Source organism: Salmo salar, chromosome 16 (genome assembly GCF_965601325.2).
Source record: "Salmo salar chromosome 16, fSalSal1, whole genome shotgun sequence".
NCBI classification, from domain to species: domain Eukaryota; kingdom Metazoa; phylum Chordata; class Actinopteri; order Salmoniformes; family Salmonidae; genus Salmo; species Salmo salar.
The window spans coordinates 63,867,970-63,883,457 of record NC_138306.1 but is presented as its reverse complement, the minus strand read 5'-3'; the positions used below and the strand labels follow the sequence as shown (position 1 = coordinate 63,883,457).

At 43.8% G+C, this 15,488-nt stretch overlaps 1 protein-coding gene across 1 annotated transcript in view; it reads right to left on the bottom strand.

Annotated features, from left to right (window-relative positions):
- LOC106574327 (partitioning defective 3 homolog B) overlaps positions 1-15,488 on the bottom strand; it is a 157,243-nt gene that overhangs the window by 53,277 nt on the left and 88,478 nt on the right. Inside the window, exon 4 of the mRNA XM_082962407.1 lies at positions 13,970-14,162. Coding sequence (XP_082818533.1) covers positions 13,970-14,162 — 193 coding nt within the window. The remainder of the gene's footprint in view (positions 1-13,969; positions 14,163-15,488) is intronic.

The window sequence follows — 15,488 nt, the reverse complement described above, 5'->3', positions numbered from 1 at the left end:
GGCCCAGAAGAGGAGGGCAGTAGATTGTTTTGTCTTCTCTGTCTTTTTCTCAATGTTGAGTTTAATGATAATCCATTGAGGACTATGTATCCTAATGGACTGCTAATTCAGTTTGTAATCTGTAAAGGAATTTTGAATATATAAAAAAAAACAAAAAAAAACTCACTCTTCAAAATGGTTATTGATCTCATCTAAACTAAGGCAAAGCCACAGATGAAATAACCATTCCCATTTGGCTGCATGCAGTCCTGTGTCTGAGTGGGCACGCGTCTGTGTGCGCCCAGAGTGATCTTGTCTCGTCAGATCAATAGAACCCTCCTGCCCAGGGTGCTCGTGGGACGCAGTGATAAGGACTGTCATTCCCCCTCGCCGACAGGAGTGTGTGTGTCGACAGGAGTATGTGTGTGTGTGTGTGTGTGTGTGTGTTCAGCGCAGTACAGGGATCGATGCAGGTCTAATCATCCGACTGGGACTCTGGTGGGGCTCAATCACAATGTTAAAACAACCAAGTTCGAATCCTGTCAATCTACACTGCTATAGCACAACAACACACAGCGTTCAAATTGTACCACTAAACAACACCCAGTGTTATGACTGGGGCCAGAAGTATTTCCTCACCACAGAGCCTAGCGAAGGAACTACTGCTGTCTGCCGTTATCATCTCGCTTTCCGATCAAAGTGCATGAATTGAGGAGAAAACTGAAGTGAAAATGCACTCACCACAGGAAAAACTATGAACAGAAAAAAAAAAGTCTGTGCCCTAGTTATGGTATATAAGTAGGACATCATGACCGATCATAAAACAAGACCATGTACGCTGAACAAAAACATAAGTGCAACATGTAAAGTGTTGATTCCATGTTTCATGAGCTGAAATAAAATCTCAGAAATGTCTCCTAACCACAAAAAGCTTATTTCTCTCAGATTTTGGCCACAAATTTGTTTACATCCCTGTTAGTGAGCATTTCTCCATTGCCAAGATAATCCATTCACCTGACAGGTGTGGCATATCAAGAAGCTGAATAAACAGCATAATCATTACACAGGGGCACCTTGTGCCGAGGACAATAAAAGTCCACTCTAAAATGAACAATTTTGTCACACAAAACAATGCCACAGATGTCTCAAGTTTTGAGGGAGAGTGACGCCGGTGGGGAGGGCTGCCGTTTTACGGGCTACAAACCAACTGTGCTATTTTATTAGTCTTTTCGCATTGTTTGTAACTCATTTTGTACATAATGTTGCTGCTACCGTCTCTTATGTCCCGAAAATAGTTTCTGGACATCAGAACAGCGATTACTCACCTCGAACTGGACTAAGATTTTTTCTGTAATGAGTTCGACGCGAAGGACATACTGCTTTGTCAAGACAAGGCCCAAATCCATCATAAGCGTGAAGACAAGACAGAGAAAAGGGGGGAAGAGGGCGGGGTAACTTGTAAGAATTCGCAGATGAGTAGGTAAACCCCCAATACACTCAGTAGTATTGGCCAACGTGCAATCATTGGAAAACAAACTGGACGATCAAGACTATTCTACCAACGGGACATTAAAAACTAATATTTTATGTTTCACCAAGATTTGGCTGAACAATGACACGGATTATTAGGGCTGACCGTCTTCTCCAGGTATCGGCAGGACAAGAGCAGCTACATCTGGTAAGATGAGGGGCGGGGCTGTGTGTCTATTTGTCAATAACTGCTGCTGCGCAAAGTCTAATATTAAAGAAGTCTCGAGGTATTGCTCGCCTGAGGAAGAATACCTCATAAGCTGTAGACCACACTATCTACCAAGAGAGTTCTCATCTATATTATTCGTAGACGTCTATTTACCACCACAAACCGATGCAGACACTAAGACTGCACTCAACGAGCTGTATAAGGCCATAAGCAAACAACAAAATGCTCACCCAGAAGCAGTTGGGGACTTTAATGCAGGCAAACTTAAATCGGTTTTACCTCATTTAAACCAGCATGTGCAACCACCGGGAAAAAAAACTGAAGACCCCCTTTACTCCACACACAGAGACGCATACAGAAACACCAATTTGGCAAATCGGACCATAATTCTATCCTCCTGATTACAAGTAAAAATTTAAAGTAATAAGTACCAGTGACTCACTCAATACGGAAGTGGTCAGATGACACGGATGCTATGCTACAGGTCTGATTTGCTAGCACAGCCTGGAATATGTTCTGGGATTCATCCAATGACATTGAGGAGTATACCACCTCAGTCCCCGGCTTCATCCATAAGTGCATCGACGACGTCATCACCACAGCAACCGTATGTACATTTCCCAACCAGAAGCCATGGACTACAGGCAACATCCGCACCGAGCTAAAGGGAAGAGCTGCAGCTTTCAAGGACCGAGACACTAATCCAGATGCTTATAAAGAAATCCAGCTGTGCCCTCAGACGAACCATCAAACAGGCAAAGCATCAATACAGGACTAAGATTGAATCCTACTACACCAGCTCTGACACTCGTCGGATGTGGCAGGGCTTGAAAACTATTACAGACTACAAAGGGAATACCAGCCGCGAGCTGCCCAGTGACACAAGCCTACCATACAAGCTAAATGCCTTTAATTCTCACTTCGAGGCAAGCAACACAGAAGCATGCTTGAGAGCACCAGCTGTTCCAGACAACTGCGTGATATTGCTCCGTAACCGACGTCAGCAAGACCTTTAAACAGGTCAACATTCACAAAGCCGTGGGTCCAGACGGATTACCAGGGTGTGAACTCAAAGCATGTGCGGACCAACTGGCAAGTGTCTTCACTGACATTTTCAAACTCTCCCTGGCAGAGTCTGCAATACCTACATGTTTCAAACAGACCAACATAGTCCCTGTGCCCAAGAAAGTGAAGGTAACCTGTCTAAATAATTACCAACCCGTATCACTCACGTCGGTAGCCATGAAGTGCTTTGAAAGGCTGGCATGGCTGACATCAACACCATCATGCCAGAAACCCTAGACCCACTCCAATTCGCATACCACCCCAACAGGTCCACAGATGACGCAATCTCAATCGAAATCCACAATGCCCTTTCCCACCTGGACAAAAGGAACACCTATGTGAGAATGCTGTTCATTGACTACAGCTCAGCATTCAACACCAGAGTGCCCTCAAAGTTCATCACTAAGCTAAGGACCCTGGGACTAAACACCACCCTCTGCAACTGGATCCTGGACATCCTGACAGGCCGCCCCCAAGTGGTAAGGGTAGGCAACAACACATCTGCCATGCTGATTCTCAAAACTGGGGCCACTCAGGGGTGCATGCTTAGTTCCCTCCTGTACTCCCTGTTCACCCATGACTACATGGCCAAGCACGACTCCAACACCATCATTAAGTTTGCTGACGACAACGATGAGAGTTTGATCACCGACAACAATGAAACAGCCTATGGGGAGGTGGTCAGAGACTCCGCAGTGTGGTGCCAGGACAACAACCTCTTTCTCAATATGAGCAAGACAAAGGATCTGATTGTAGACTATAGGACAAGGAGGGCCGAACAGGCCAGCATAAACATCGACGGGACTGAAGTGGAGTAGGTTGAGAGTTTCAGGTTCCTTGGTGTCCACATCACCAACCAACTATCATGGTTCAAACTAGGGTTGGACATTTTGGGGAATATTCAGAGGTGGAAACTTTCCGTGGGAATTAACTGGAATATATGGGAATTAACGGAAATATATGCAAATTAAGAAAAATAGCTTTTAAAATGTAGATTTTTTTTGCATTGGATATACTTACAATATCATATGTAGACAGAAACATAAACCTTTTACTTTATCATAAGTAGACATAATTGGAAATGATTAAATCCTTCCAATAGAGAAATACAAATTTGTTCCGAATTGAAATTTAATTAAATGAGTTGACTCTTCACACGGGATGATTTCACTGAACAACAAAAGGGAATATTGAACGATCCCCAAATGATCGATCGCATCTCCCAAAAACGTTTTCATCATACATCTGTAAAATTATAGTTTAGAAACTAAAGCTTTGGTTGTCTTCCTCTCAGGCTTCCATGTCTTCTCCCTGGACCTCCTCAATGTCCACCGCTTGAACATCAGACTCTGAGGCCTCATCTTTACTGTCACTTTCCAAGCTTGTTGAGGATGGCTCGTTGTCAACCCTTGTATTGGTCTGCCTGTTGCGTACTTTGGTGCGTGTGTTCCCAAACAAGGACCAGTTGCGCTCTGAGGCGGCTGATGTTGGTGGGATTTGGAGGATGATGGAGGCAACAGGAGAAAGAGCCTCAGATCCACAAAGTCACTTCCACCAGGCGTGTGATGAGATATGTTGGCACAACTGCCATATTGCATCTCCATCCCAAAGCCCTTGCTTGGAAGTGTACTTCGCCAGACTGCCAAGAACCTTGCCCTCATCCAGGCCAAGGTGGCGAGACACAGTAGTGATGACACCATAGGCCTTGCTAATCTCTGCACCAAAAAGATGCTCTTGCCAGCATACTTGGGGTCCAACATGTACGCTGCGGTGTGTATGGGCTTCAGGTAGAAGTCTTCACGCTTTTTGATGCATTTCAGAACTGCAGTTTCCTCTGCTTAGCGCAACAGTGAAGTGCGCAGGACAGTACGGATTTCTTCTTACATCTGCAAGCAGAGTCTGAACATCAGACAGGATAGCATTGCCTCCCCCCTACCACTATAGGTTTCAGGCTGCTTACCACTCTCTCCCAAAATACATCATCCAGGAGGATCCTCTTGATGGGGCTGTCCATATCGGCAGACTGTGATATGGCCATTACTTGGAGAGACTCCTTCCCCTCCAGGAGCCTGTCAAACATGATGACAACACCACCCAACAGGTGTTGCTGGGCAGCTTCAATGTGGTGCTCTTACTCTTCTCATTTTGCTTGGTGAGGAGGATTGCTGCTATAGCTTGATGACCCTTCACATACCTAACCATTTCCTTGGCTCTCTTGTAGAGTGTATCCTTTGTTTTCAGTGCCATGATATACTTGAGGAGCAGAATCAATGCATGAGCAGCACAGCCAATGGGTGTGATGTGAGGGTAGGAATCCTCCACTTTAGACCAAGCAGCCTTCATGTTTGCAGCAGTGTCTGTCACCAGTGCAAATACCTTCTGTGGTCCAAGGTCATTGATGACTGCCTTCAGCTCATCTGCAATGTAGAGACCGGTGTGTCTGTTGTCCCTTGCGTCTGTGCTCTTTTAGAATACTGGTTGAGGGGTGGAGATGATGTAGTTAATTATTCTTTGCCCACAAACATTTGACCACCCATCAGAGATGATTGCAATACAGTCTGCTTTCTCTATGATTTTCTTGACCTTCACTTGAACTCTGTTGAACTCTGCATCCAGCAAATGAGTAGATAAAGCATGTCTGGTTAGAGGGGTGTATGCTGGGCAAAGAACATTCAGAAATCTCTTCCAATACACATTGCCTGTGAGCATCAGAGGTGAACCAGTTGCATACACAACTTGAGCAAGACATTCATCAGCATTTCTCTGACTACGTTCATCCATTGATTCAAATAAAATTCTGATTCCAGCAGGACCATGAGCTGTTGCTTTCGATAAGGTGTCTTATTCATAATTTTCACCTCAAATAGAAGTAGAGGGACATTTGTCAAAGGTTGCTTGTTGTAAGCGCTGAGGGAACTTTATGCACTTGGCCAAATGATTCTGCATCTTTGTTGCATTCTTCACATATGATTTGGCACAGTATTTGCAAATGTACACAGCTTTTCCTTCTACATTTGCTGCAGTGAAATGTCTCCACACATCAGATAGTGCCTGTGGCATTTTCATGTAAAGATTAAAAGAAACAAAAACAATTCTATGTAGAGATAAATAGTTAAGCAGTTAGATTAAACTCCTTTGTAAGATAAATGTTTTTAGATGAAAATGTATGGAAACAGGTGAATTAACACTCCTCAGTTAGCAGGCTCAAGCGAGCTAAAACCCACATGGTAGCAAAAACTAACTAGCAGAAACTGTTAACAAGTTATAAATGATTTAAACACACTTTGCTGTTGGCTACTATTTACTAGTTAACAAAAATCATGTACGTCCTATAAAATATATTCATCCCACCCAGTATTGTAATCAAAACTTACCATAAACCATGTAGTCCTTGGCTCAGACAGTGTAGTAGTGTGGGCCCAACAGCATCTCATTGGTGTGCAAGATCTTGAGAATCAGCTGTACATGTGATGGAAGAGTGCACTGCACATGTGATGGAAGAGTGCACTGCACATGTGATGGAAGAGTGCACTGCACATGTGATGGAAGAGTGCACTGTGCATGCAGAGGGTTGCAACTCCATTGAATTGGGGATAGCTTATCCAAAATATGCCACAAGACCTGGAATTGCCTTGTGCATCCCACAAAAAAAGGTTTAGATCAGATAGTGCCTGTGGCATTTTCATGTAAAGATTAGAAGAAAAAAAAACTAATATAATTCTATGTACAGATAAATAGTTAAGCAGTTAGATTAAACTCCTTTGTAAGATAAATGTTTTTAAATTAAAAGTTATAAGCTAACTTTTTTTGACGAATTTAAGCAAAATTCCCCAAATTCCAGGTCTTAACTTCCGATGGAAAAATTCCGAAATTTACCGGAAAGTTTCAGACCCTTTGTAACCCTAGTCCAAGACAGTTGTGAAGAGGCAAGACAGTCGTGAAGAGGGCACAACATCTTTTTCCCCCCCCACGACACTGAAAAGATTTGGTATGGGTCCACAGATCCTCAAAAAAGTTCTACAGCGGCACCATCGAGAGCATCATGACCAGTTGCATCACCGCCTGGTATGGCAACTGCTCGGCATCTGACCATAAGGCACTAGAGGGTAGTGCATACGGCCCAGTACATCACTGGGGCCAAGCTTCCTGACATCCAAGACCGGTGTACTAGGCAGTGTCAGAGAAAGATCCCAAACATTTTCCAAGACTCCAGTCACCCAAGTCACAGACTGTTCTCTCTGCTGCTCCACGGCAAGCAGTACCAGAGCACCAAGTCTAGGACCAAAAAGCTCCTTAACAGCTTCTACCCCCAAGACATAAGACTGCTGAACAACTAATCAAATGGCCACCTGGACTATTTACATTGACCCCACCTTTGTTTTTCCACTGCTGCTACTCGCTGTTTATTATCTATGCATAGTCACTTTACAAATTACCTCGACTAACCTGTACCCCCGCACATTGACTTGGTACGGTACCCCCTGTATATAGCCACGTTATTGTTATGAAAAGGTATTATTGTGTTACCTTTTGATTGATTCAATAAATGTTTTTACTTTTGTTTATTTAGTAAATATTTAAACTATATTTCTTTAACTGCATTGTTGGTTAAAGGCTTGTAAGTAAGCCGTTTACAGTAAGGTATTCCTGTTGTATTCGGCGCATGTGACAAATACAATTTTATTTTATTTGAATTGGCATGCTGACTGCCGGAATGTCCACCAGAGCCGTTGCCAGAGAAGTGAATATTAATTTCTCCATCATAAGCCTCACATGTCCTCAACTGGCTGGCAGCTTCATTAAATAGTACCCACAATACAGCAGTCTCAACATCAACTGTGAAGAGGTGACTCCGGGATGCTGGCCTTCTAGGCAGAGCTGCAAAGAAAAAGCCATATCGCAGACTGACCAATAACAAGAAAAGATTAAGATGGGCAAAAGAACACAGACACTGGACAGAGTTCCGGAGTCGCCTCTTCACTGTTGACGTTGAGACTGCTGTTTTGTGGGTACTATTTAATGAAGCTGCCAGTTAAGGAATAGTGAGGCGTCTGTTTCTCAAACTAGACACTCTAATGTACTTGTCCTCTTGCTCAGTTGTGCACCGGGGCCTCCCACTCTTTCTATTCTGGTTAGAGCCAGTTTGCGCTGTTCTGTGAAGGGAGTAGTACACAGGGATTGTACGAGATCTTCAGTTTCTTGGCAATTTCTTGCATGGAATAGCCTTCATTTCTTAGAACAAGAATAGACTGACGAGTTTCAGAAGAAAGTACTTTGTTTCTTGCCATTTTGAGCCTGTAAACGAACCCACAAATGCTGATGCTCCAGATACTCAGCAAGTCTAAAGAAGGCCAGTTGTATTGCTTCTTTAGCCTGTTGGGGGTAGGGGGTAGGTGGCAGTATTTACACGGCCGGATAAAAAACGTACCCGATTTAATCTGGTTATTACTACTGCCCAGAAACTAGAATATGCATATAAGAACTCATATGGCAGGCAAAAACCTGAGAAGATTCTGTACAGGAAGTGCCCTCTCTGACCATTCCTTGAGCTTCTTGACTCTGTTTATTGAAGACTGAGGATCTTTGCTGTAACGTGACACTTCCTACGGCTCCCATAGGCTCTCAGAAGGCGGGAAAAAGCTGAATGATGTAATTCCAGCCACTGGCTGAAAAACATTAGCGCTTTTGGCAAGTGCTCTATCAGAGGACAATGGGCTGAGGCGCGTGCACGAGTCGACCCCATGTTTTTATTTTCTCTCTCTTTGTACTAAAACACGATTTCCCGGTCGGAATGTTATCGCTTTTTTACGAGAAAAATGGCATAAAAATTGATTTTAAACAGCTGTTGACATGCTTCGAAGTACGGTAATGGAATATTTAGAATTTTTTTGTCACGAAACGCGTCGGGCGCGTCACCCTTCTTTACCCTTTCGGTTAGTGTCTTGAACGCACGAACAAAACGCCGCTATTTGGATATAACTATGGATTATTTTGAACCAAACCAACATTTGTTATTGAAGTAGAAGTCCTGGGAGTGCATTCTGACGAAGAACAGCAAAGGTAATAACATTTTTCTTATAGTAAATCTGACTTTGGTGAGGGCTAAACTTGGTGGGTGTCTAAATAGCTAGCCCTGTGATGCCGGGCTATCTACTTAGAATATTGCAAAATGTGCTTTCACCGAAGAGCTATTTTAAAATCGGACATAGCGAGTGTATAGAGGAGTTCTGTATCTATAATTCTTAAAATAATTGTTATGTTTTTTGTGAACGTTTATCGTGAGTAATTTAGTAAATTCACCGGAAGTTTGCGGGGGGTATGCTAGTTCTGAACGTCACATGCTAATGTAAAAAGCTGGTTTTTGATATAAATATGAACTTGATTGAACAAAACATGCATGTATTGTATAACATAATGTCCTAGGGTTGTCATCTGATGAAGATCATCAAAGGTTAGTGCTGCATTTAGCTGTGGTTTGGGTTTATGTGACATTATATGCTAGCTTGAAAAATGGGTGTCTGATTATTTCTGGCTGGGTACTCTGCTGACATAATCTAATGTTTTGCTTTCGTTGTAAAGCCTTTTTGAAATCGGACAGTGTGGTTAGATTAACGAGAGTCTTGTCTTTAAAATGGTGTAAAATAGTCATATGTTTGAGAAATTGAAGTAATAGCATTTCTAAGGTATTTGAATAACGCGCCACGGGATTCAACTGGCTGTTGAGTAGGTGGGACGATTTCGTCCCGCCGACCCTAGAGAGGTTAAATCAGCACAACAGTTTTCAGCTGTGCTGACATAATTGCGAAAGTGTTTTCTAATGATCAATTAGCCTTTTTAAAATGGTTAAAAAAATAGAATTTCAAAAAAGCAGTTTCCAGCTACAACAGTAATTTACAACATTAATAATGTGTACACTGTACTTCTGATCAATTTGATGTTATTTTAAATGAACAAAAAAAATGTACTTTTCTTTATAAAACAAGGAAATTGCTAAGTGACCCCAAACTTTTTAACTGTAGTGTAAAAAATTACGGGGGGGGGGGGGGGTCGTCGCCCAGGGAGCCATACAAGCTGAAACCGCCACTGAGCCTAACACATTAATATATAACGAGTGGGACATACTTATAATGCACATAGCTAGTAGAATGGCGACTGGTAGAACTACTGAATTTTGTCCAAATTTCTGTGTTCTGCCCCTCTCGCTCACTCCCCATATCTCGCTCTCCCCCACGCCGGCCACCAGCTGCATGTGATACGATACACAGCAAACAGCCAATCTGCTTAATTTAAGTGATAAAGAAAACAAAAAAGGCCCCTGTGCACACATACAGAGTGGTCCCTGTCAGACAGTCATAGCAGTGTCTGGATGATCGGGTTTAGGCTGAGCCTGTTTAAGTGAGTTCTCCACCCATGCTTTTGTTAGTAGGCTGAGACTAATTAAATAAGCTTCTTTTGTCATCTCAAACTAGCTGGGAGAGCTCCACAGGGTCATGTCCTAACTCAGTAAAGGGTTGAGGGGTGGCAGGAAGGGGTCCTAAAAATATATTTTTTTAAAGGGTTAAAATGAGAGGCATTGAAAGAAAGTGTTCATGCTCGGCAGGACCCTGGGCAAGCTAACAGGCTACAGTGCTAATCCAGTTAGTGGCTGAGCCCCATCCCAGAGCACTGCGGTTGGTTAGCGAGGAGCTCTGATCCAGAACGCCAAGGGTTAGGGAGGATGTGGTGAGAGAGATGGGGGGGAGGGGGGTCAGGGGGTGGCAGCTGGGTGGTTGGGTGAGTGACTGGCAGGTGGTGAATGGTGTGGTAGGGGGTGGCTAAAAGAGGATGGGGGGTCAGAGGGGTTGGCACTCTGCTCTGGGTCATGGAACATCTGATGGATGGTGGGAGAGGAGGAGAGACAAAGAAAGGGGGAGTAGGAAGAGAGAAAAGGAGGACAGTAGTAGGAGAGAGAAAGGGGTGTGAGGAAAGAATAAACAATATCATAACGATATCTAAACGATTTAAGCGCCATCGATAAGACACAGTACTGTGCTGCCGTCTTCATCGACCTGACCAAAGGCTTTCGACTCTGTCAAGCACCGCATTCTTATCGGCAGACTCAATAGCCTTGGCTTCTCAAATGACTGCCTCGCCTGGTTCACCAACTACTTCTCAGATGGAGTTCAGTGTGTCAAATCGGAGGGCCTGTTGTCCGGACCTCTGGCAGTCTCTATGGGGGTGCCACAGGGTTCAATTCTCGGGCCGACTCTCTTCTCTGTATACATCAATGATGTCGCTCTTGCTGCTGGTGATTCTCTGATCCACCTCTACGCAGACGACGGCATTCTGTATACATCTGGCCCTTCTTTGGACACTGTGCTAACAAACTTTCAAACGAGCTTCAATGCCATTCAACACTCCTCCCGTGGCCTCCAACTGCTTTTAAATGCTAGTAAAACTACGTGCATGCTCTTCAACCGATTGCTGCCCGTCTAGCATCACTACTCTGGACGGTTCTGACTTAGAATATGTGGACAACTACAAATACCTAGGCGTCTGGTTAGACTGCAAACTCTCCTTCCAGACTCACATCACGCATCTCGAATCCAAAATTAAATCTAGAATCAGCTTTCTATTTCGCAACAAAGCCTCCTTCACTCATGCTGCCAAACATACCCTCGTAAAACTGACTATCCTACCGATCCTTGACTTCGGCGATGTAATTTACAAAATAACCTCCAACTCTCTACTCAGCAAACTGGATGTAGTCTATCACAGTGCCATCCGTTTTGTCACCAAAGCCCCATATACTACCCAGCACAGCGACCTGTACGCTCTCGTTGGCTGGCCCTCACTACATATTCGTCGCCAAACCCACTGGCTCCAGGTCATCTATAAGTCTATGCTAGGTAAAGCCCTGCCTTATGTCAGCTCACTGGTCACCATAGCAACACCCACCCGTAGCACGCTCTCCAGCAGGTATATTTCACTGGTCATCCCCATAGCCAACACTTCCTTTGGCCGCCTTTCCTTCCAGTTCTCTGCTGCCAATGACTGGAACGAATTGCAAAAATCACTGAAGCTGGAGTCTTATATCTCCCTTTCTAACTTTAAGCATCAGCTGTCTGAGCAGCTTACCGATCACTGTACCTGTACACAGCCAATCTGTAAATAGCACACCCAACTACCTCACCCCCATATTATTACTTACCCTCTTGCTCTTTTGCACCCCAGTATCTCTACTTGCACATCATCATCTGCACATCTATCACTCCGGTGTTAATGCTAAATTGTAATTTGCCTCTATGGCCTATTTATTGCCTACCTCCCTACTCGTCTACATTTGCACACACTGTACATAGATTTTTTTGTATTGTATTATTGACTGTACGTTTGTTTATGTGCAACTCTGTGCTGTTCGATTTTATCGCACTGCTTTGCTTTATCTTGGCCAGGTCGCAGTTGTAAATGAGAATTTGTTCTCAACTGGCCTACCTAGTTAAATAAAGGTGAAATAAAAAAAAAATGAAAATGAGGAGAAGGATAAGAGAGAAATAAAGGGGGAGTGAGGAAAGAAGAAAATGAGGCGAGAAATGGAAGAGAAAGAAAGGGGAAGTAGGGAAGAAGAAAATTAGGAGGAAGAAGGGGATTTGGGAAAAGTGTGAGAGCCGGAGGTTAAGTTTTTTCTGTAACGGTACACCTTGGCCTAGATGTTTACATTAAAGGACATGACTTACCCAAAGAATGCCAGAGCCGCACTTAAATCCTCTTTCACAGGCAGTGAATTAAAAGCTGAGCTTCTCTTTACATAGAAGTTCTAAATTATGTGAGGTTGTTAAATGAACATGCACGCAAGTATGCATAGTCATGCAACCACTCACCTAAAACTGCACACGTATACTAACACACTCTCACACGCACGCCATCTCACACGCACGCCACACACCCACACAGAGCCCCAATGTTTTTCCCCATCTAGTGAGTGTGTGTGTGTGTGTGTGCCTGCGTTCAGCCTGGCCTTGGCAGGCAGCTAAAGTGAAACCCACCTGAGGAGCATGGGTAGCCCTGAGGAGCACCGCAGAGGGGAGACCTGGGAAACGTAGTGTTTGTTTAACCCTGGAGAGCCTCCTAAAAAGGGCTCAGCTGTCTAGGAGGGCCCCAAGCTGGGATATACAGGGAGAGCTTCTGGCTCAACAGCCATACCTTGCTGTCGGATACTCATATTTCTCACACAGCCAGTGAAACACCATTTGACATCCTAAATAAGTAGGCCGCTGGGGTATTCAAAATGTATAATATGTGAAATGTAGTATGCTATAAATGCCAAAATGTTACACTCATTTAGTCTTTTCATTTAGTACGAATTAGTTGCATGCTATGGAGGAAGGGAATCAACAAAAGATGACATTCTCAGTGTGTGTGAGCCTACAATGTTGATATTTACTGCATACATTTTCACCAAACAATAGTATGTAGTTTGATTAGCGCAGATTACGTAGTTTTAGTAAGTAAAAGTAAGACAAATTTCGGACACGGCCATGGTGTTTCCTCGTTCAATAGGCTAGGGCCGGGCAACACTACTAACTAATACAAGGAACACGTAAAACCAGGGGGCCAACTTTGGTTTTAGAGGTGGGGGGGACATAATTCATTCATTCATTCATTCATTTATAAATGAATATATATATATATATATATATACACATACACATTTTTATCCAATCGGATAAACAAACCAAACAGCCTACCCGACCGCTCGGAGGCGTCCGCATGCTCCTAAAGCACACTGTTGCCTCATTTTGTATCACATTCCAATGATAAAACTGGGAGGGGACAAAAATGCAATTTCAGAATGTGGGGGGGACGCCCCCCCATCCCCAGTGAAAGTTGCACTCCTGCGTAAAACTATATAAATATTTTAAAAAATGTCATTACTAATGTTATCCCCCAACGGTGTTACCATCCTATACCAATAGTTGAAGTGGACAGAAATACTCTATGTGCCAGTACACAATTTGACTGCAGTTAGTCTTTATATTTAGGTGCCGGTACTCAACATATTTTTAAAGTGAATATTCCATAAGAGGTGCCGGTACTCAAGCAGTTGAACATTTGAGTTGTGTACTGGCCCAATTCAAGCATTGTCCCACACCGACATGTAACACCAAATCATGGGTGTTACTTTACTGTTCATGCCATAGCCCTGAACATTAAAATCAGTTAGTGGCGCTCTACTGTGGTACGTACTGGCTTTGAGGGTGGAGGCATTAACCTCTATCCCTCCTCCTCTGGTTGGCTGAAAGTAGGAGGGCTGGTGATCGTAGGGGTCAGGATCGGGGTAAGGGCTGGGGCTAGAGCGGCCCGTGGAGCCCCCCTCGCTGTCCGCTGGGCTCGCTGTCACCCTCCTCTGGAACTCCTGTGCTTCGAACACTGCCACCAGCTGAAATACAAGCACAGACGTACAACAGGACTGGAATCATACAGGATTAGAAACAATAGGGTGTTAAGGTAGCTTAGCGGTTTGAGCGCTGGGCCAGTAACTGAAAGGTCGCTGGTTCGAATACCTAAGCCAACAAGGTAAAAACCAATTCTGTTGATGTTCCCTTGAGTAAGGCACTTCATCTTAATTTGCTCCAGGGGTGCCATACTACTATGGCTGACCCTGTAAAACAACACATTTCACTGCACCTATCCGTTGTATGTGACAATAAAACATGCATTTTCTTTATTTAAATACAACATAATTATCAATAGAATCATTCTGTAATAGTGTCATACTGTACACCAACCAGACACAGAGTCAAATGGCCTATTTCCAAATGGGTGGCAAGTCAAACCTGAGTGGTTGGGTGTCAGAATGTGTGAAAGTGTTCAGACCATCAACAAAGAGTGGTTATCAACAGACAGAGGGGCAATCTAGCCTCGTTACACCCTTTTATGGATGTAATGGTGTGACAATAGTAAATGCTCATGTTCATGCTTTTTGCACGTACTACTGCAATTCATCTCTGTGGGAAGCGAACTGGTGGGAAATGCACTTAACATTAGCATAAGCCTGACAGATACACACACACACGTACGCATCCGCAAACGCACAAAACAGACTTATCTACCAAACAGTAGGGAGAGGGCTGCGCATTCTCTAGGCCAGGAGGAGTGTGTGGTGCTTCACAAATACCATCAATCAACAGTGTGAGGGATGGCAAGAGAGAGAGAGAGAGAGAGAGAGAGAGAGAGAGAGAGAGATATTGAGAAAGAGAAGGTGTGTGTGTGTGTGTGTGTGTGTGTGTGTGTGTGTGTGAATGCCAGCTAAACCCTACATGTGATTTATCGGGATCAAAACAGCTCTATCGCTTTCTGTCAACCCAAGTCGGTGTATGAGGTCATACCAACAAGAGGAGCATACGAATGTGATCTGTGTATTCCAGATCATAATAATACATAGAAGTTAGGACTAATTTGTCTTATCCTAGCAGCAAAACACATTCCATGAGGCCAGTTCAGTAAACCCAGTTAGCCATACGAATCAGAAACATACATATGCACAGTGTGTGTCTGTGTGTTCCCATGTGTTAATTGCTATTGGTTAACTGTGTTTACTAAACACACACACACACACACACACCACAGAAACCCAGTCCAGCAGTGGTAGGATTTGAGCTGTGTACACGTCGGAATAAATAGTCAAATGAAATCTGACAGGAGAATCAGAACCTGTCAAACACAATGACACAGTTGCCTCCACGAGCTGGATGGAGACAGGGAT